This window comes from Theobroma cacao, chromosome 2 (assembly GCF_053813885.1).
Source record: "Theobroma cacao isolate CCN51 chromosome 2, ASM5381388v1, whole genome shotgun sequence".
Classification (NCBI taxonomy): Eukaryota; Viridiplantae; Streptophyta; class Magnoliopsida; order Malvales; family Malvaceae; genus Theobroma; species Theobroma cacao.
Window position 1 is genome coordinate 934,806 of NC_142640.1, and position 20,478 is coordinate 955,283.

The 20,478-nt window shown below is 31.8% G+C and overlaps 1 protein-coding gene and 2 pseudogenes across 2 annotated transcripts; all 3 read right to left on the minus strand.

The window, feature by feature from the left end:
- Positions 1-6,091: 6,091 nt before the first annotated feature.
- Positions 6,092-7,542, minus strand: LOC18607120 (very-long-chain aldehyde decarbonylase CER1-like). The gene is made up of 4 exons (XM_018115332.2): positions 7,336-7,542; positions 6,632-6,727; positions 6,367-6,540; positions 6,092-6,274 (listed from the first exon to the last, which is right to left on the minus strand). Exons 1-4 carry the CDS (start codon positions 7,540-7,542, stop codon positions 6,110-6,112), a joined length of 642 nt encoding a protein of 213 aa, XP_017970821.2. The 3' UTR covers positions 6,092-6,109.
- Positions 7,543-7,737: 195 nt separating this feature from the next.
- Positions 7,738-8,852, minus strand: LOC148763889 (very-long-chain aldehyde decarbonylase GL1-5 pseudogene; annotated as a pseudogene). Its single transcript, XR_016024488.1, has 3 exons — positions 8,609-8,852; positions 8,306-8,525; positions 7,738-8,216 (listed from the first exon to the last, which is right to left on the minus strand). The product of XR_016024488.1 is annotated as a very-long-chain aldehyde decarbonylase GL1-5 pseudogene (transcript).
- Positions 8,853-10,985: 2,133 nt separating this feature from the next.
- On the minus strand, positions 10,986-11,772 carry LOC108660605 (purine permease 1 pseudogene; annotated as a pseudogene).
- Positions 11,773-20,478: the final 8,706 nt, after the last annotated feature.

Below are 20,478 nucleotides of genomic sequence, written 5' to 3' on the forward strand. Positions count from 1 at the left end.
GAGAGCTAAATTTCTATGAGGAGCCCATCCCATGAATGTTCCAAGATCGCAACCACATTGTAGGAGAAGAAGCAGAAAAAAAAAGTGATGCTTGCAAAACCCAGAAGGACAGAAAAACATAACAACTTAACTAAAATCCAATGACAATGCAGGAACCCAACCAGACGATAGAAATGAAAATGTCAGCAATCAGCAACCATCAAAGCCAATCTAATAGGCAAAAACTCAAAAGATTCAAAAATAAAAAAGAAATAATCTTACAAGGAAGATTTTTCCATACTCCAAAGATTATTAAGGATGATGTCCTCAAACACCTTGGAATTAATCCCAATTGTAAGCCAACATCCCATATGGCCTATGCTTCATTTGAAACAATAGCCTTTCTATTGTAAAAATCCCCATCAGAAGATGATGTAAGGCCATGCTGATCGTTGGGAGATGATGTATTAGAAGATAGAAAGTCATCTTCAAGATTTGGCAAGCAACCTGGGCAATCAGTGGAAAATTCACTTACAAAAAGTTGATAAATCAAATTACCCATAGCTAGATGCACATGTTCTTGAATGGTTTTTTTTTTTTTTTTTTTGTTTATGGTGATGAGCATGGTGCCTCTCTCAAAAAAATTCAGCTTAGATGATTCTTCTCCCAAACAGAGATAAAATCCCCATAAAGCACCAATTCAATAAAAAGTGCTATTATTCCAAGCATGAACAAGAACCCCTGAAATTGAAAGCCAACAATGCCTTTTTCTAGTTTCCACATTAGGGGACCAAGGTTGAACATTAGAAAACCATTCATCAAGCCAGTCCCAATTTGTAGATTTACCTTGCTCAAACGTCAGATTATCAGGAAAAGAAATGAGGTAATGAAACCCAAATAATCGTTTGACATCAAAACCCAATTTTCCACAGCATTTGAAAGATTTTAACACATCCTCCAGTTCCTGTTTATTTTTGTAGTAACCCACAACATAACTCTCTAACCAATGAAGAGCTTCATCTTCAATGTGACCCAAGCGAAATTTGGACGACTCAATGGAAAGGGGAGGAGGAAAAGACGTCAACGGTTGTTCAACAGGAAGAGGGAAAGGTTGTTGCCCCATTAAAGCTTGAAGATAGCATTTACCTCTATTAGTTTCAGCAGAAGAATTTGTGTTAGATTTAAAAGCTTGGTTTTGTTGAAGTTCAGAATTAAGTGAGGGAAAATATGGGAATTGGGGATAACTTGGGTTTGTTTGGGATTAGCTTAAGACTGACTATGAGAGCTTTGTTGGTTTGGGAATGAAGGTCTCTTTCTTGTGGCAGGCCTAGGATTTGACTGATGTGCTAGATTCAAGGCCAGCCGATGATAAAAAAATCTGACTCCATTTAATCTACTCATAACCTTGTAAACCTCACTCGGAGAAGCAAAACGAGCAAAACCTTAGACCCTGCCAAAACGAGGTTGTCTCTGTAGGATAAAAGTATCAACAACGTTGCCATGATTTCTACAAATCGTGAAGAGCCATTAATTTGTGATGCGAAGAGGAAGATTGGCAATATGAATAGTGGTGATATCATCTGAACAATTTCGATTGTTGCCATCAAGGAGGTGCCAATCACTAGAGACCTTTCCCATTCCCTTATTGCTTTTATCAATGAATGAAGTTATGGCAAACAATTATCCTATTTCATGTATGCCCTTTCTTTTCTGAAATTGAGTACTTCAATCCAAACATCAAGTTAGGTTTAATTTCTACCTAATTTAAGGGCATGCTAAAGGGAAGCCCGAGCCAACAGAATGTGGAGGTGGATTCCAATGGGCATGTTAAGCAAAAGCAGGCATTGCTCAGTTTGTCAAGTTTGGTTCTCAGAGTCAAAAAAGTTACTTTCTAACAATCCCGATCAAGGTCTTAAACTGACTCATAAACCATTTTAATTAAATTTAGCCTAAAATTCTAGACCAATCAGAGTCCAATTAACTCATTTGTTTATGGTATAATGCTCAAATAAGTTTGTCAATTCTTATTTTTTATTTAAACTATTCAAAAAAATTTAAATAAATTTTTATTTTTTATTGCATTCAATTAAGTCTTTGTATTATTATTTTAGGTCAAATAAATCCTTATAACTAATGATTGATTAATTGTCTTTAATCAAAATATCACTTATTACTTTATATCCACATGGCACTAACGTTGATATGAAGAGCTAAAAATATCACATGGTCATATTATCATGTTAAATTAGTATATCACATTATCATTAATTATAAATATGTTAATATATTACATCGTCATCAATTATGATATGTTAGCATGTCATTTCAACGTCATGTGTCATAAAATAAAAAATGATATTTTGACTAAGTCAATTATTAGTTATAACTTATAAAGGCTTATTTGACTCAAAATAAAAGTATAAAGATTTAATTGAACACAATAAAAGTATAATAACTAATTTGAATTTTTTTGAATAGTACAAGAGTTTTTTTTTTTAGATATTATGTCTTTGTTTATTATGTGAACATTGTAGACATAGTAGTTATTTGATTAAGCTCAAGCCCAAATTCTAAGGCCACGGATTAACCAAAGAAAAAATTAATTATTTTTTTGCAATTTATAATATTCACATATGAATTCTTTTATCCTTATTTTCTCTTTCTTCCTTGTTTTCAATAAAAAATACCTTATTTTTTTTAATTTTAAAAAAATCTCATTTAAATATATAAGCCTTTAAAGTGATTGAGTCGTTGCTGCACACACATAGAAGCTACTGACCTACTATTAAACCAAGAAAAGAAAAGCAGCCATTGCATTTGTGTTCAATTCTCATTACCATTACTTTCTTAATTTAGCTTTTGTTATAATTTATTATAGTTTTGAGTTTCATAATAAATGTATTGAAAAGAAATAAAAAAATAATAGAGGTGAGTTCAATTTTTATATTTATATCTTTTAATTATGAAAAATCTCGTTATACCATATAGCGAAGAAAACATTTTCTTGAATGACATCTGCATTTCACTCTCTATGAATCTGATTTCGTTAGATCATGCAATTAAAAAATGTTATTATGGTTACATCTTTTCTGTTTGACCTTTTAAAAAATTATATTAATAAAATATCGTTAGATCATATAATTAAGAAAATATTATTGTGAGTGACATATGCAATGCCTAGTTTTTTACAGAAGTGTATAAATTAGATTTTTGGTAAAGATTGTTACATTTACCTTCAATTTTGGTCAAAAAAAGTCATACCGGTATCAATTTTTCCAAGGAAAGGGGCAATAATGCCTAGCATCCTTACGGTTTGTATAAAAAATTGAACCCAAAGTCATGATTAAACATATATATGTATCAAAAAGATTATTAAAGATTTTATGCATAATTGGATATGAAAATTAATTAAAGAAGTATGAACATGAAAACCTAATTTTAGGCTCGTTTTTTATGTGGTTTGAGATGTTCTTTGGTAAGTAGAAGATTTCTTGGTATGTAATATAACCACGTGTGGACCTATCATCCATAAGATTTTTTGGTATGTAGCATGACCACGTGTCGACCTATCACAAATAAAGGACCAACTTGTCATTAAATAAAAAGGGGTGGGGAAAGAGAAGGTAACACCTTAAAGATTTGATTATTTGCAAAGCTAAACTAAGTTTACGAAATAATTAATATGATCAATTAAAAAATAAAAATGCTCTATCCATCAAACTTCAAATGCTAATAGGAATATCTACAGCAATGGGCAAAGTCAAAATCTAATATAGAAAAGAGAGACTAAATTCATTTTTAATTTTACCCAACTCAAAATAATATTAATTACTGATTATTAAGCTAAGCAGCTTCAGAAATTATGTGATCAAAACATATATATTGTTGTTAAAATATTGATAAAAGAAACTTCATATCAATTACATTAGAGATATCATGGATATATAAACTCTTTAGTATAGACCTAATTGAAAAATTATAAGACAAATTTATCAATACAACTTATTTTATAATTTTTTTAAAAGCATGAGTCTATCGATTGACTAAAAAAGAGTACATAAATGTCGATTCAAATCTGCTGTAATGAATAAATGGACTGCAGACTCTTGGGCATCGAAATTACTTCAAAAAGGATAGTCCCCCTTCCCCCCTTCTGTTGTAATTATATAAACTCTTTTAACTTGCTTAATCAACGTGTACCAGAAAAATTGCTAATTTCATTCAGACTTGATTTTATTGAAGAATAATAAAAATTTTACACAATAAATTATTTTCACACCTCATCTTAAAATTCAAATCAGAGATTGAAATTTTAAATTTTAATTATTAAAAGATGTTTCATTTGAGATTATCCCTATAGATGTTTATAAAATCAATTAATTGGCATTCGAAAACATTACAATAAATTACAAGGACTTTATTAATTATCATCTAAATATAAATGATATATTAATATTTGTTCCTCAAGGCTCTAAGTGGAGATTGACAAAGGACAAAACCCGTGTTGAAGAGTGGCCTCCAAACCATGAATTATCCCAGCAACTCCTCATTACCATTCTGGGCAACCAATTCTGTATCACTTTAAGTAGGAAAGAAAAATTAATTTATTGGAATTAATCTTGCATCTTAAGATAAGGATGAATCCCAGCACTAACCTCACAAGAGTGCATGTTCTTAAGAGATTTAGGAGCCACCATGGCCGGAGTACTGCGGTAGTAGCAATCTTAATTTGCGAACTTTCCTTGGTGGGAATTGGGAAAATGGAATGAATATTGTTTCTTGTGCTGCCTTCAACTGTTCTTTCTGGGTCAACCAATCTCCCACCAAGCATATCTGCAAAATATAAAAGTGAAGTGAAAAAATTGAATATTTCAATATAATTTTCTTAGGGTCAAAATACCTCAACAATCTCTTTACTCGAAATGCAAGCACAACAAACTACTTTCCATCAACTCTAAACCCTTAGTTTTGATTATATATTGCTTTATTTTGTTGTTTTTTCTTTTCTTCCCTCATGTTTTTTTTTTATTTTTTTCTCTTTTTAATTTTTTTAATAGTATAAGGTTTATTTTTTAATATTATGTTTTTGTTTATTATGTGAACATCATAGACATGATAGTTATAAGATTAAGCCCAAGCCCAAATTGCAAGGCCAAGGATTAACCAAAGAAAGGAGCCAAGTCCAATATAAAGTGCTTTAACCTATTTTTATATTAGGTGCCTTTAGAATATATAGTATTACAATGCTATAATTAATTAGTTATATGTCAAAATCAGAAAAATAAAAAAATATTAAATTGGGTAATATTTATTGTTCGATATTGTCGTAATTTTTTATTTATTTATGAATTATATCATTTTGTTTATTCGGATAATGTATCGTCAAATAATAAATGTAAGGTAAATTAATAATATACAACGAAAAAATGGTTGGCTATTTTTAGTGCAAACACATAAATTTGCTTGTAAAAAAGGGACAAAAGTTTTCGTAATTCATGAAATTAATTTTACCTACTAAATCTTTATATTTTATTAATTTCCTGTATAATAGTGCTTATTATTGAATTAATTAATCTTTTTTAATATTACAAAAAAATAATATTATATAATAATTAAAGGATTGTTAATTAACTGCAAACAGCGACAAAGGGTGAAACCCATGATGAAATGCAGCCAGCCAAGCTTTCTTGACGCTTAAAATAATATTTCTTGACGCTTCCGAATTTATTAATCTATATTAGGAATCAAATTGTTTATGTTTATAATTCACTGATGAACACATTTTTCCTTTGATTGTCATTTTTGACCTTCTAGTTTGACTTAAATTTCAATTTATTTTTGTGAATATTTTGCATGTAGGAATATTTTGTCATTTCGTCATGTGTTGCATTATGTCTGAATTTAATTTCTCACGTTTTTCATAATTAAGTTTAAAGTTTACTAAAAATAAGAAATATTATTTATTTAAAAAAATTACATATATATGCATGCATACGTGTGTATATGAATAGAAATAGCATGAACTTTATAAATATAAAGTCCAATTTATTGCTGGTAAATTTTACGAAACATAAAAGCCTTGTGCGAGTAGAGATTTCTTATTGTTCTTCTGTGAGACAATGGGCCATCATTAGATAGAGAGCGACAAAGGGCAAAACCCATGGCGGAGAGTGGCCTCCCAAACTTTGTCCATGCTAAACATGGTTTGACCACATTCATGGACGTTCCATCCTTCCAGACCATGAACGATCCCAGCCACCCGCCATGCACTCATCACCCTTCTTGCCAACCAATTCTGTCATCATTTTTATTGTTTATCATGTGCCAAATTAAAATAAAAAAATAAACTAAATAGGGGAAAATAGACGTGTACATGTATATGCTAACCTCGCAAGAGTGAATGTTGTCAAGAGATTTTGGAGCCACCATGGCAGGAGTAGTGTGGTAGTAGCAGTCCTTGAGCAGTTTCTTTGGTGGGAATTGCGTGAAGGGAATAAACACTGTCCCTTTTGTTGCCCTGAGCTGTTCTTTGTCTATCAATCCTTCCCCCACCAACCATATCTGCCCAAAGTTTGCAAATTATAACCTGTCCTGATTCTATAAATGAGATTAGGAGTTGGGGGCTTGGGACCAAATTTTTCATCAAATTTACCTTTTGGTCATAGTTTTCTGCAAGAACCAAGTTTTTACCAAACTGGCAGTCACTGTGTTGTAACTTCTGGTATTCATCCTCATTCATTGCGGCCACCTGCCTCATCATCAAAATTAATTTGTACTTTCTGAGTTTATCTCATGGCCGAACCAGGGCAATCTTGATGTGTTAATGAGCAGTTTTAGAGTAAAAAAAAAAACCAAGCAGCCGAATGTTTAGCAAATGATGGAGTCAGAAGACATGGTTTGAACAGCTCTGCATGCCCTACTTTTTATTGCTCTTCAGAGAGATTAAGGCCAGGTTTGATGGTGTTTTCTCGCCTGCTGAACCTGATGTGAAGAACTGATCTTACATGTTGAGTTAAGTTCAGATGCTTTTGAGTTATTGAATCATGATGTTGAGTGCATATTTCTGGTTTTGTCTTTGAATGATCTGGTGGAACAGGCAACCATACATGGAAACTCATCCACTGTGTTTGTGTTTGTTTTGGTTGATTGATTTTGCTTAATTGTACATAGACGTCAGGGGATGTTTTTACGGGTTTGATTTTTTGTTGATTGACAAACCTGATTCGAGATGATATGCTGGTTTGGGCATAACATCTTAAAATCAAGTGCTGTTTCTGTAATCACCAGGGTGCTTTCCCTGTTTCAGAAATGCAATCTTTTAATTTTAAAAAAAATAAAAATAAAAATTTGAAGTACCTGGACACCTTTCTGGCATAAAGCAAGGGCTATGGCATAACCAACTTTAGAAATCCTGCCTGTCAGGAGAACTTGGGTTGTTTCTTTGGGAATGCTGTTCACCACCACAGCCGCAGCTAAACTACTCCCATCCACCAGCTTGATTCTAAGCTGAGGGTGCCTCTGGATGTAGAGCTCTCCACTCCCATTAAGCTCTTCATGCTGCATAATTAACATTGATTTAGTTTGAAGGTGTATGAAATTAAAGTAGTAATTGGAGGAGGGAATGATGATTGGGGAAGCATAAACATGCCTGGTTTAGAAGGCCTAAGCTCACCACCTTGGCTCCCTTGCTATCAGCTTCTAGTAAAGCCTCTTCGATTATGCAATTGAGATCTTTTTGCTTATTTTGCAGGAGGTACTGGGAAAACGATCATGTAAATCAAATTGATAAGTATACCAATCTGAAAGAAAAAGATATAGAGGGGTAAAAGGAAGGAGAGAAACATGATATTGTTTTTACGTGCATGGTGTATCTTGGAACCACCCAAGATTGCAGTTTGAGGTCATTGAAGGTGTTGCTCTCTGAAACAAATGTACAGCCATAGAACCAAGTAAGGACACCAGACCAACATGACACAGGCCACATCGCCATGGTGACGTACCACTTGAAAGCGTAGGGCTTGGAGGCCAAGGAAGCAAAGCCGAGCCGCAAATGGTAGATGGAGTCTGTCGTGGTTAGATGCGTCAGGTGTACGATGTCTGGTGACTCTTCCTGCCTTTTCAGTGAAGTCTCGTACAAATCATCCGAGGACTCGTCCACAGTACCGTATAAGTAATCGTACATGGGCATAAATAGCGAGTAATTGGTCCGAAACTGAGTATGATGCAAAGAGTGATACCTGGAAAAATAATTCAGTGATCATGCTACGGAAAAGAACAGTTTTAATTCAGGTAATTTAGGTATATATGATCAAATGGTAAAACTTACGAGGGGGTGTACATGAGAAACTTGAGAGGGGGGAAGGTCGAGAGGACCCACTTTGGAACCAGTTCGAAGTTGCAGTGTCCCATATTGTTCATGAGGTCAATGTAAATTGGGTAACCAAATATTGCTGCAATGGAAGCTGTTCCGGTAAACACCATTGTCATTAAAGGTATTGCAAAGAGCAAGAAGTACGCAACTTCTTCGGCAAATGGGTGGATGACCGCTGCAAAAAAGAACCATGTATAACTGATTTGTCTTGCGTTGGAATTCATTAGTACCAAGACATGGATTAGAGTTGTAGCTTACAGGTAATGGGCTCGGTGGCAATGGAAGAATGGTGATGGGAGTGGTAACGAGAGTAGAGGAAATGATGGTGCAGTGCCCTGTGCAACCAATAGTACAGGAACTCCACAGGACCCATATGGAGTAGAATTACGATTATAAATCCATCTGATCTCCATAGGGGCAAGTGAGATGCTCCTGGTATTATCATATTTGTCAGGTAGAACAGAATTCCGCTTAAAATGATCTGGTCATCCCTGCCAACCATCCATCATTTCAGAATATCAGTCTCAAATCGAAAGAGAAGAATAACATAGCTATTAATTAGAGCTAATTACTGACTAATACCAGTTGCTTTCTCTGTCAACTTGCTCAAAGTCGATGCCCTTGTCAACGATCCTGTTGTTTCCTTTGGCAGTTCGGTAACGAGAAACAGAAATCCATATCTGATTGTGAAGGACTCTAGTCATAAGAAATGGGAATATGAGGTAGTAGACAAGGTCTGCCTCCTTTTCCCCTTTACTCATCGCCAAAGAGTAAGTGCTGTGAATCACCCATGGAGTCAAGATAGCATACTGCACCATGCAAACAATGCGTCCTAGCAGTGATCAGTCAATATAATATACAATTCCAATCACACTTTAACAAATGTAAATAAACATGATCAAGGACCTTGAAGTTCCCAAGAGGTTTCCAAGGCCAGTCAGTGAGAACTCCTGGTTTGGTTGCCATATTTCTCTGCAGCTTGCCGTGGCAGTCTGATCTCCACCCCCTAGGCCAACACTTTATAAAGAAATACACTGCTTGGTGGCAGTTGGCACAGTCGCATCGCAACTACCAGTAATTAAGAGTTTAATGTGTTTTAAGGCCTAAGGACTAGGATTAACACGTCCCGGAAAAGCTTCAGTGATTTGAGGATATGTTTATGTTAAATGAGAAAAATGAAATACAGGAAAACGTTTTAAGGGATGGAAAACATGAACCCTTGCAATTCCCAATATTCTACAATACTTTCCTCATGTTTAATGCGGTGCTTCAAGGAAGGAAAAGCATTCAATTTGCCTACCCATTCTTGTGTTGGAGTTAATGCTTGCATGTATTAAGTGGAGACAATGACAAGTGACAATCCACTTGGATATCATGCATGTTTGTATGTTTTTTGCTTAGTGTTGAAGACCACTACGTGTAGCTATGCATGTTACTATGATAATAATGTTTTACACTTGTTTCTCATTTATTAACAAGTGTTATATCTATTGATGATTTATGATAATGAAGCTGTATATATATTTGTTGACTATGAATGAAACTAGTGTGACCTTCTCTCTTTGTTTACAATGTTTTAGAGATATAAAACAGAAACCGCATCCAGTAGCCATTTACTCTCTTTCTCCCAAAATTATAAAATCTTGTGCTTTTGCATCAACAACCCTAAGTCCTATTATGCCAGCACTATATACAAATTCCAAATCCAAAAAGATGGATCGAAGCTTGATTTCTTCGTTTGATTACGCTTTTGTTACTTACTTTTTGATTGACAAATTAGTATAAAGCAAAAGTAATACCGTAATTGATTTAAAATGAATAAATAATTAAAATATAATATTCTAATTAGAAAGAGTCACGTATTTCCTTATCTATAAAAGAATAGAAATCATGCATACAATTTATCAAAATTTTATTTATTTTTATATCTAATCACGCTTTTTGTATTATATTTTTTCAAAAAAAAAAATATGTGTGCATTTGAATTTACACGAAGTTATATATGGATCAAATTTTGTTACATTATGTGGTTAGGAAAATATCGTTGTGGGTGACATTTATTGTGTTTAGCTTTTTGTTGTACTGATTAGATTTTATTAGACCACGTGGATAGAATGTTGTTGGTAATATTTATTATGTTTGGCTTTGTACGATATTGTTTAGATCAAATTTCGATATACTATGTGGTTTAGAAAATGTTGTTGTAGGTAAAATCTACAGTGTGAACTGGCTTATATGGATACAAGTAATTTACCTTAGCAAGTATGTAGCTTTAAAAATGATGAATTCCATATAACTACTAATTTTGTTTCCTAGTTTAATAACATAATTAAATGGGAGTGACTCATAAACCATTTTTTTTCTCAACCAAGATATAGATTGTATTAATAAATTGCATATACCAGCAATATTTACAAGCACCTATAGAAACCACCAGCATATACAAGTGAAGGTAGTACACTCTTGCTAGTAGACGTGAACCACACAAGCTAAACAATGTGTATGACAAAACTGAAAAGCTTGGAATTAAAAGAGATGCAAAATAACTTGAGAGCCACTAAAACTTGAGAGATACAACCATGCTGAAACATCGAAACCTTGTCAACACCATGCTTAAGGGTTTCCAAAGTACATACTAGGCCATTTTTGTTTCCGAAGCTTGATTTTTCTTCTTATTTTCTTTGAGCTCACCATAGAAGTAAGACAGAGACACCCAAACAGATAAAGCTTCGAATATATCTTTTTCAACTTAGAACTTTTCATGGAAAAATAATATAGCTAATGATTCTGTCACCGGAAGCAAAGCTCTCTTGAAATTGCCTTAAATTATTTTTGAAAATGCATCCCAATGGTGCAGAAAACAATAGCTGAAAATGACATAACCATTTACATCTCCATTACCAAGGAGTAAGAAATAATCTACTTTGCTTTCTTGTATGTTAACTCAATCATCGGTAACACAAATCCATGAAGTGCCGAAGTGGCAAGTGTCATAAAAGATCCCAAGTAATATTGATGGTTGGATTTTTTTTTTCTGGGTGATCAAAACTTATATGGAGAGCAAGAACCATTGCTCCGATAGTTAACAGAAAAACTAAGTTGATAGAAAAAGATGTGAACTTCTGCTTGACCAGTAGAAAGGCAAAAGTAGTAGTAAAAGCCAATTGGGTTGAAACTATCAGAGCTGAGGTAGAGACTAAGAGGTGAATAACACCATAAGCATACAAAAAGTTATCCACACTAGTAAAATAATAACACTAGCTAGAAACAAAGGAGGTTTAATGAAGAAAAGCTCGATCCCAAGGCCCTCCTTTCACTTTTCAAGAAGTAAAGCCTCATTATAAAGGGACCACCAACATTGCCAAGGCTAACAATGTGCAATTCAACACAAGCAAGGATCTCTTCAAGACTTTGCTCATCTTCTCCTCTTTGTAGGGTACTTGGTTTTTGCTAGCGCGAGTGTCCCTTTTTAGAAATCAAAACACAAAAATAAAGACCAAACCAACAAACATCATTCTTCAATAGAAACAACTAATAAGATGCTCCCTAAATGACTGATAACTTTATGATATAGAGTTATTTGGATATAGTTTTAATAGTATTTTAACTTAGTTCTTGTAATAATGTATAGATATTAGTAGGTTTTATTTAATTATTTTGGGTTAGTTAATTTAGGTGAATCAATCTAATCTTCGTTAATTTTATGCTTAATTTGGTGTTAATGTGATTAGGATAGGTTGTTGATTTATTTGTGCTTTTGTAAGTGTTTAATGAAAGAAGAATTTTAATGGAAGAAGAAGAGCAATTTCAAGGTGCAGACTTCCACTGCATATATTTCGATATTTTGATCATAACGCTCTCTACAGAGCTTTAAATGAGATGACTCTTGGACCATTAAAAACAAAAAAAAAAGTTACAACTTTTATGTTAACCACTTTGCCCAATTCGGCTTGAAAGGTAGTAAAAAATCTTATCGAAATTCAAGCACTGCAACAGTCTTAAAACAATTACGATATCTTTTATTAAATGGTTAAGGTCGCGACCCACGTAGTTTGATGAGGAAATTCTGATTAGAATAGGCTTTTTTCTTCACCCAACTTGGCCTAACTTTAAAGCCCTACAAAAGCAACATTTCGAAAGACTTTTAGGATATAAGGAGACACTAGATTGACAGTTGAGATTCAAGCCACAAAATCATTGAAAAAAAAAGTCTCATTGGAGCTGAAAGGAAATTGAAGGATTCAAGAAGATTTGGAGATCAAGAGTTTCACTCTTGGAGTTTCTTTATTCTTTATTTTTCTTGGTTTAGTTTCAATGTTTAAACTTTATTTGATGATGATTTGTGACTTGATGAGAAACTAAATTGTTTATCTAAGATTATGATTGAACTCAGTACGTAGTTTGATTTATTTATCTCTCTTTTGCTTATGTTTGATGGATTTAAGTTATTTATTTTCTTTTGCTCTTAATGCTTCTGATTAACTAGCCACCAATTAGATTGAATTGGAAACTTAAGTTAAATCTTGACGAAGGAGATTTAGGTAGACCTTGAATAGAATGACGTATAATCGAATACACTTAGTTGATTAGATGGTTTGATTTGCATAAAGGGTACACATACACCTATAAGCCATATTTAACAAAAATTAGAGCCTGAACTTAATGAATCTGTCTCTAATTTAATTTGCATAGACATATAGTAAATTAATTTAGAGAGATATTTTTATGAGAAACTTGACAGAAACTTGTAAATAATTTAGAATTATAAGTTAGCAACTTAATTCATTAAACTAAGTTAAGAGAGAGAGAGAGACAATAATCAAAAGAAGTATTGAGGGATATTATAATCTTATGTCTGGTAGTCACTCGAATTTAATAAAATAATTTTGCTAAGAGAATTTAGATTAGTTTTAGTAATTAGTTTCAATTTTTTTCTTTTTAATAATTAGGTTGTTTGGACAAGATTAAGGTATCATAATTTTAGTAGTTAGCAATTAAGAATTAATTAATTTTTCGTAGGAACGAATTCTACTTTCTATTATATTACTTGTTAACGAAACGTGTACTTGAATGAGAAATCAATAATAAGTTTTTGACGCTGTTGCCGGGGAATTGATTTTCAATTCTTTCTTGTTAATATTAATACTAAGCATTCCTAATCTTACTTCAGACTTTTCTTTTCTTTATCTTTCTTTTCAATTATTTTATTTTATTTATTTATTTGACATTAATCTCTATTTTTTTTCTTTTTGTAGTAAAAAAAAATCCTCCTACAAGTGACAATGAGGAAGATGACAATAAGGAAAAGGAGGAAGATTATAGCTTCTTCAAATTCATTTAACCGTAAGGGGAGTATTCTTTACCTTTTCTTTATTTTTTCTAACATTAAGGATGATGTTTAGTTTAAGTTTGAAGGGGTAAATTTATTTTTCTGGTAGTGAATATTTTGTGAAAGTTTTAAATTGTATTTTATTTGCATGTTTATCTAGATTTATAAATAATTTAGAATTAGTTGGTAAATGAATTTATTATTTGTTCGAATTTTAGGAATCTAAAATAAAGTTGTGCCAAATTTTTCGATAATTTCTCTATCCAATAATGATAACTAGTTATCTTGAATTCTTATCTTTTAGTGAAAAAGGTTTTTGCTTGAATTCATGCTAAATGCTTTTGTTAAGTATCATCGTTAGAATGTGATTTCCACAATTTTGAGCACTTTATCTTTTATTTTGAGTTACGGTAAATATTTAGAGAAGGTTCATATTGATGTAAATTTTAGATTATGTCATGAATTTTAGAATTTGCTTGATTTTTTCTCAAGGTAAAATTCTAGGCAATTCTTAGTTAGGGAGATGATTTATGCCATCTTTGGGCCGTTTGAGCATAAAAAACCTTGTTAAATTTTTATCCTTAGTGTAACCCTTTGAACCTAATTTCTCTTTTCTTTTGTTTAATTACATAATAATTGAGCCTAACCTTAATATAAAATTTCCAATTTTGCAACCTTCATTCCTAAGAATGTATATTATTTTAGGAAATATATATTGAGCTAAATGCATATGGTAGAAAGGTGATGTTGATGAGAAAAATTCAAAATATTAAAAATCATCCCATTACTTACAATAAAAAAAAATAAGTTTGGAGGTGTGAAATTGTGAAAAAATGAAAAAGAAAAGTTCAAATGTGGAAGAAAATGTGTACTTGGAGAAGGAAAATAGAGCTTTATGTATAGGTCATAGAATAATTATGTGCTTAGGATGATTTGAGCCAAATTATTATCTTTTATCCTACCTTGACCTTAGCCATACATTACCAGCTTATTAAAGTCCTATTGATCCCTAGCTTAGTGTTAGTCTACATTAGTGAAGAAAGAGATGAAAAGTAAACTTATGGTGTTCTAGTATTAATTTGAAATTTGTGTAGGTATAAATTCATCTGGATGTTATGATATTCTTGATAAAAAATTCACACACACGAAAATTCATTCAAAGATGTGCTTGCATTGGAATTGAAACATGAATTTAAATTATGTCTATATTTTTCCTTAAGTTAATGATTGATAGACATACTTTTGAAGAAATTATAGGGAATCATTAAATTGGTGCACTTTAGTAGTAGTAGTAGTAGTAGAAAAAGTAATAGTACTAGTAGTAGTAGTAACTATATTTATTGTAGTTTTCATTAATTGAATTTGATTTTTGTAAGTTAGTTTCTTTTTTCTGTTTTGCTCTAGGATTAGCAAAATCTTAAGTTTGAGGGTGTGATAACTCTATGATATAGAGTTATTTGGATGTAATTTTGATAGTATTGTAGTTTAGTTTTTGCAGTAATGCATAAAAACTAGTAAGTTTTATTTAATTATTTTAGGTTAGTTAATTTATATGAGTCAATCTAATCTTAGTTAATTTGATGCTTAATTTGACATTAATGTGATTAAGATAGGTTGTTGTTGATTTATTTGTGCTTTTGTAGGTGTTTAATGAAGGAAGAATTTTAATGGAAGAAAGAGAGCAATTTCAAGGTGCAAACTTTCACTGCACACGTTTCGGTATTTCAATCATAACACTCTCTCTATAGAGCTCCAAATAAGATGATTCTAGAACCATTGGAAAGATAAAAGAAAAAGCTACAACTTTCATATTTATCACTTTGCTCAGTTCAGCTTAGAAGGAGGTCAAAAATCTTATCGAAATTAGAGAATTACAGCAGTCCTAGAACAATTATAATTTCTACTATTTAAATGGTTAAGGTCGCGGCTCACGTAGTCTGATGAGGAAATTCTGATTAGAATAGACTTCTTTTTTCACCAAACTTGGCATAACTTTAAAGCTTTATAAAAAAAACCTTTCGAAAGACTTTTAGGATATAAGGAGACACCAGATTGACAGCTGAGATTCAAGCCACAAAATCGTTGAAAAAAATTATCATTGGAGCTGAAAAGAAATTGAAGGATTCAAGAAGATTTGGAGATCAAGAGTTTCACTATTGGAATTTCTTTATTCTTTATTTTTCTTGGTTTATTTTCAATATTTAAATTTTATTTGATGATGATTTGTGACTTGATAAGGAACTAAATTAGTTATCTAAGATTATGATTAAACTCAATATGTAGTATAATTTATTTATCTCTCTTTTGCTTATGTTTGATGGATTTATGTTGTTTATTTTATTCTATTCTTAATGCTTCTGATTGACTGACCACCAATTAGATTGAATTGGAAACTTAAGTCAAATTTTGAAGAAAGAGATTCACGTAGACCTTGAATAGAATAGCGTATGTTTGAATACACTTAGTTGATTAGGTGGTTTGATTTACACATAAGGTAGATATACACCTATAAGCCATACATAATCAAAATTAGAGCATGAATTTAATGAATCTGTCACTAATTTAATTTATACAAACATATAGTAAATTAATTAAGAGAGATATTTTTATGAGAAATTTGACAAAAATTTGTAAATAATTTAGGATTTTATATTAGCAATTTAATCCATTAAATTAAGTTAAGAGAGAGAGACAATAATCAGAAAAAGTATTGAGAGATTTTATTATCTTAGGTTTGGTAGTTACTTGAATTTAATAAAATAATTTTGTTAATAGATTTTAGATTAGTTTTAGTTATTAGTTTCAATTTTTTCGTTTTAATAATTAGGTTGTTTGAATAAGATTAATATGTTCTAATTTTAGTAGTTAGCAATTTTTTGTAAGAACGAATTCTACTTTTTAATTGTGTTACTTGTTAATGATACGTGCACTTACGTGAGAAATCAACAATAATGACTAGATACAGGACAAAAAAACTAACCAATGTTGTTGAGAGCTAAATTTCTATGAGGAGCCCATCCCACTAATGTTCTAAGATAGCAAAGACATTGTAGGAGAAGAAGCAGAAAAAAAAAGAAAAGAAAAAGCGATGCTTGCAAAACCCAGTAGGACAAAAAGACAGAACAACTTAACTAAAAGCCAATGACAATGCAGGAACCCAACCAGAGGATAGAAATGAAAATGTCAGCAATCACCAACCATCAAAGCCAATCTAATAGGCAAAGACTCAAAAGACTCAAAAAATAAAAAATAAAAAAGAAATAATCTTACAAGGAAGATTTTTCCATACTCTAAAGATTATTAAGGATGATGTCCTCAAACACCTTGGAATTAATCCCAATTGTAAGCCAACATCCCATATGGCCTATGCTTCATTTGAAACAATAGCATTTCTATTGTAAAAATCCCCATCAGAAGATGATGTAAGGCCATGCTGATCGTTGGGAGATGATGTATTAGAAGATAGAAAGTCATCTTCAAGATTTGGCAAGCAACCTGGGCAATCAGTGGAAAATTCACTTACAAAAAGTTGATAAATCAAATTACCCATAGCTAGATGCACATGTTCTTGAATGGTTTTTTTTTTTTTTTTTTTTTGTTTATGGTGATGAGCATGGTGCCTCTCTCAAAAAAATTCAGCTTAGATGATTCTTCTCCCAAACAGAGATAAAATCCCCATAAAGCACCAATTCAATAAAAAGTGCTATTATTCCAAGCATGAACAAGAACCCCTGAAATTGAAAGCCAACAATGCCTTTTTCTAGTTTCCACATTAGGGGACCAAGGTTGAACATTAGAAAACCATTCATCAAGCCAGTCCCAATTTGTAGATTTACCTTGCTCAAACGTCAGATTATCAGGAAAAGAAATGAGGTAATGAAACCCAAATAATCGTTTGACATCAAAACCCAATTTTCCACAGCATTTGAAAGATTTTAACACATCCTCCAGTTCCTGTTTATTTTTGTAGTAACCCACAACATAACTCTCTAACCAATGAAGAGCTTCATCTTCGATGTGACCCAAGCGAAATTTGGACGACTCAATGGAAAGGGGAGGAGGAAAAGACGTCAACGGTTGTTCAACAGGAAGAGGGAAAGGTTGTTGCCCCATTAAAGCTTGAAGATAGCATTTACCTCTATTAGTTTCAGCAGAAGAATTTGTGTTAGATTTAAAAGCTTGGTTTTGTTGAAGTTCAGAATTAAGTGAGGGAAAATATGGGAATTGGGGATAACTTGGGTTTGTTTGGGATTAGCTTAAGACTGACTATGAGAGCTTTGTTGGTTTGGGAATGAAAGTCTCTTTCTTGTGGCAGGCCTAGGATTTGACTGATGTGCTAGATTCAAGGCCAGCCGATGATAAAAAAATCTGACTCCATTTAATCTACCCATAACCTTGTAAACCTCACTCGGGGAAGCAAAACGAGCAAAACCTTAGACCCTGCCAAAACGAGGTTGTCTCTGTAGGATAAAAGTATCAACAACGTTGCCATGATTTCTACAAATCGTAAAGAGCCATTAATTTGTGATGCGAAGAGGAAGATTGGCAATATGAATAGTGGTGATATCATCTGAACAATTTCGATTGTTGCCATCAAGGAGGTGCCAATCACTAGAGACCTTTCCCATTCCCTTATTGCTTTTATCAATGAATGAAGTTATGGCAAACAATTATCCTATTTCATGTATGCCCTTTCTTTTCTGAAATTGAGTACTTCAATCCAAACATCAAGTTAGGTTTAATTTCTACCTAATTTAAGGGCATGCTAAAGGGAAGCCCGAGCCAACAGAATGTGGAGGTGGATTCCAATGGGCATGTTAAGCAAAAGCAGGCATTGCTCAGTTTGTCAAGTTTGGTTCTCACAGTCAAAAAAGTTACTTTCTAACAATCCCAATCAAGGTCTTAAACTGACTCATAAACCATTTTAATTAAATTTAGCCTAAAATTCTAGACCAATCAGAGTCCAATTAACTCATTTGTTTATGGTATAATGCTCAAATAAGTTTGTCAATTCTTATTTTTTATTTAAACTATTCAAAAAAATTTAAATAAATTCTTATTTTTTATTACATTCAATTAAGTTTTTGTATTATTATTTTAGGTCAAATAAGTCCTTATAACTAATGATTGATTAATTGTCTTTAATCAAAATGTCACTTATTACTTTATATCCACATGGCACTAACGTTGATATGAAAAGCTAAAAATATCACATAGTCATATTATCATGTTAAATTAATATATCACATTATCATTAATTATAAATATGTTAGTATATTACATCATCATCAATTATGATATGTTAGCATGTCATCTCAACGTCATGTGTCATAAAATAAAAAATGATATTTTGACTAAGCCAATTATTAGTTATAACTTATAAGGGTTTATTTGACTCAAAACAAAAGTATAAGGATTTAATTGAACACAATAAAAGTATAATAACTAATTTGAATTTTCTTAAATAGTACAAGGGTTTTTTTTAGATATTATGTCTTTGTTTATTATGTGAACATTGTAGACATAGTAGTTATTTGATTAAGCTCAAGCCCAAATTCTAAGGCCACGGATTAACCAAAGAAAAAATTAATTATTTTTTTGCAATTTATAATATTCACATATGAATTCTTTTATCCTTATTTTCTCTTTCTTTCTTGTTTTCAATAAAAAAATACCTTATTTTTTTAATTTTAAAAAAATCTCATTTAAATATATAAGCCTTTAAAGTGATTGAGTCGTTGCTGCACACACATAGAAGCTACTGACCTACTATTAAACCAAGAAAAGAAAAGCAGCCATTGCATTTGTGTTCAATTCTCATTACCATTACTTTCTTAATTTAGCTTTTGTTATCATTTATTATAGTTTTGAGTTTCATAATAAATGTATTGAAAAGAAATAAAAAAATAATAGAGGTGAGTCCAATTCTTATATTTATATATCTTAATTATGAAAAATCTCGTTATACCATTTAGCGAAGAAAACGTTTTCCTGAATGACATATGTATTTCACTCTCTATGAATCCAATTTCGTTAGATCATGCAATTAAAAAAATGTTATTATGATTACATCTTTCTTGTTTGACTTTTTAAAAAATTATAGTAATAAAATATCGTTAGATCATATAATTAAGAAAATATTATTGTGAGTGACATATGCAATGTCTAATTTTTTACAAAAGTGTATAAATTAGATTTTTGGTAAAGATTGTTACATTTACCTTCAATTTTGGTCGAAAAAAGTCATACCGGTATCAATTTTTCCAAGGAAAGGGGCAATAATGCCTAGCATCCTTACGGTTTGTATAAAAAATTGAACCCAAAGTCATGATTAAACGTATATATGTATCAAAAAGATTATTAAAGATTTTATGCATAATTAGATATGAAAATTAATTAAAGAAGTATGAACATGAAAACCTGATTTTAGGCTCGTTTTTATGTGGTTTGAGATGTTCTTTGGTAAGTAGAAGATTTCTTGGTATGTAATATAACCACGTGTGGACCTATCATCCATAAGATTGTTTGGTATGTAGCATGACCACGTGTCGACCTATCACAAATAAAGGACCAACTTGTCATTAAATAAAAAGGGGTGGGGAAAGAGAAGGTAACACCTTAAAGATTTGATTATTTGCAAAGCTAAACTAAGTACACGAAATAATTAATATGATCAATTAAAAAATAAAAATGCTCTATCCATCAAACTTCAAATGCTAATAGGAATATCTACAGCAATGGGCAAAGTCAAAATCTAATATAGAAAAGAGAGACTAAATTCATTTTTAATTTTACCCAA

What these genes read in the sequence shown, in the direction of transcription:
- LOC18607120 (XM_018115332.2), bottom strand. Translation starts at nt 7,542, where the DNA reads ATGCAGCATGAAGAGCTTAATGGGAGTGGAGAGCTCTACATCCAGAGG. An exon ending in CAGAAAACTATGACCAAAAG is followed by an intron (nt 6,541 to 6,631) that starts GTAAATTTGATG and finishes AACTTTGGGCAG; the next exon opens with ATATGGTTGGTGGGGGAAGG. An exon ending in ACAACATTCACTCTTGCGAG is followed by an intron (nt 6,275 to 6,366) that starts GTTAGCATATAC and finishes AAATGATGACAG; the next exon opens with AATTGGTTGGCAAGAAGGGT.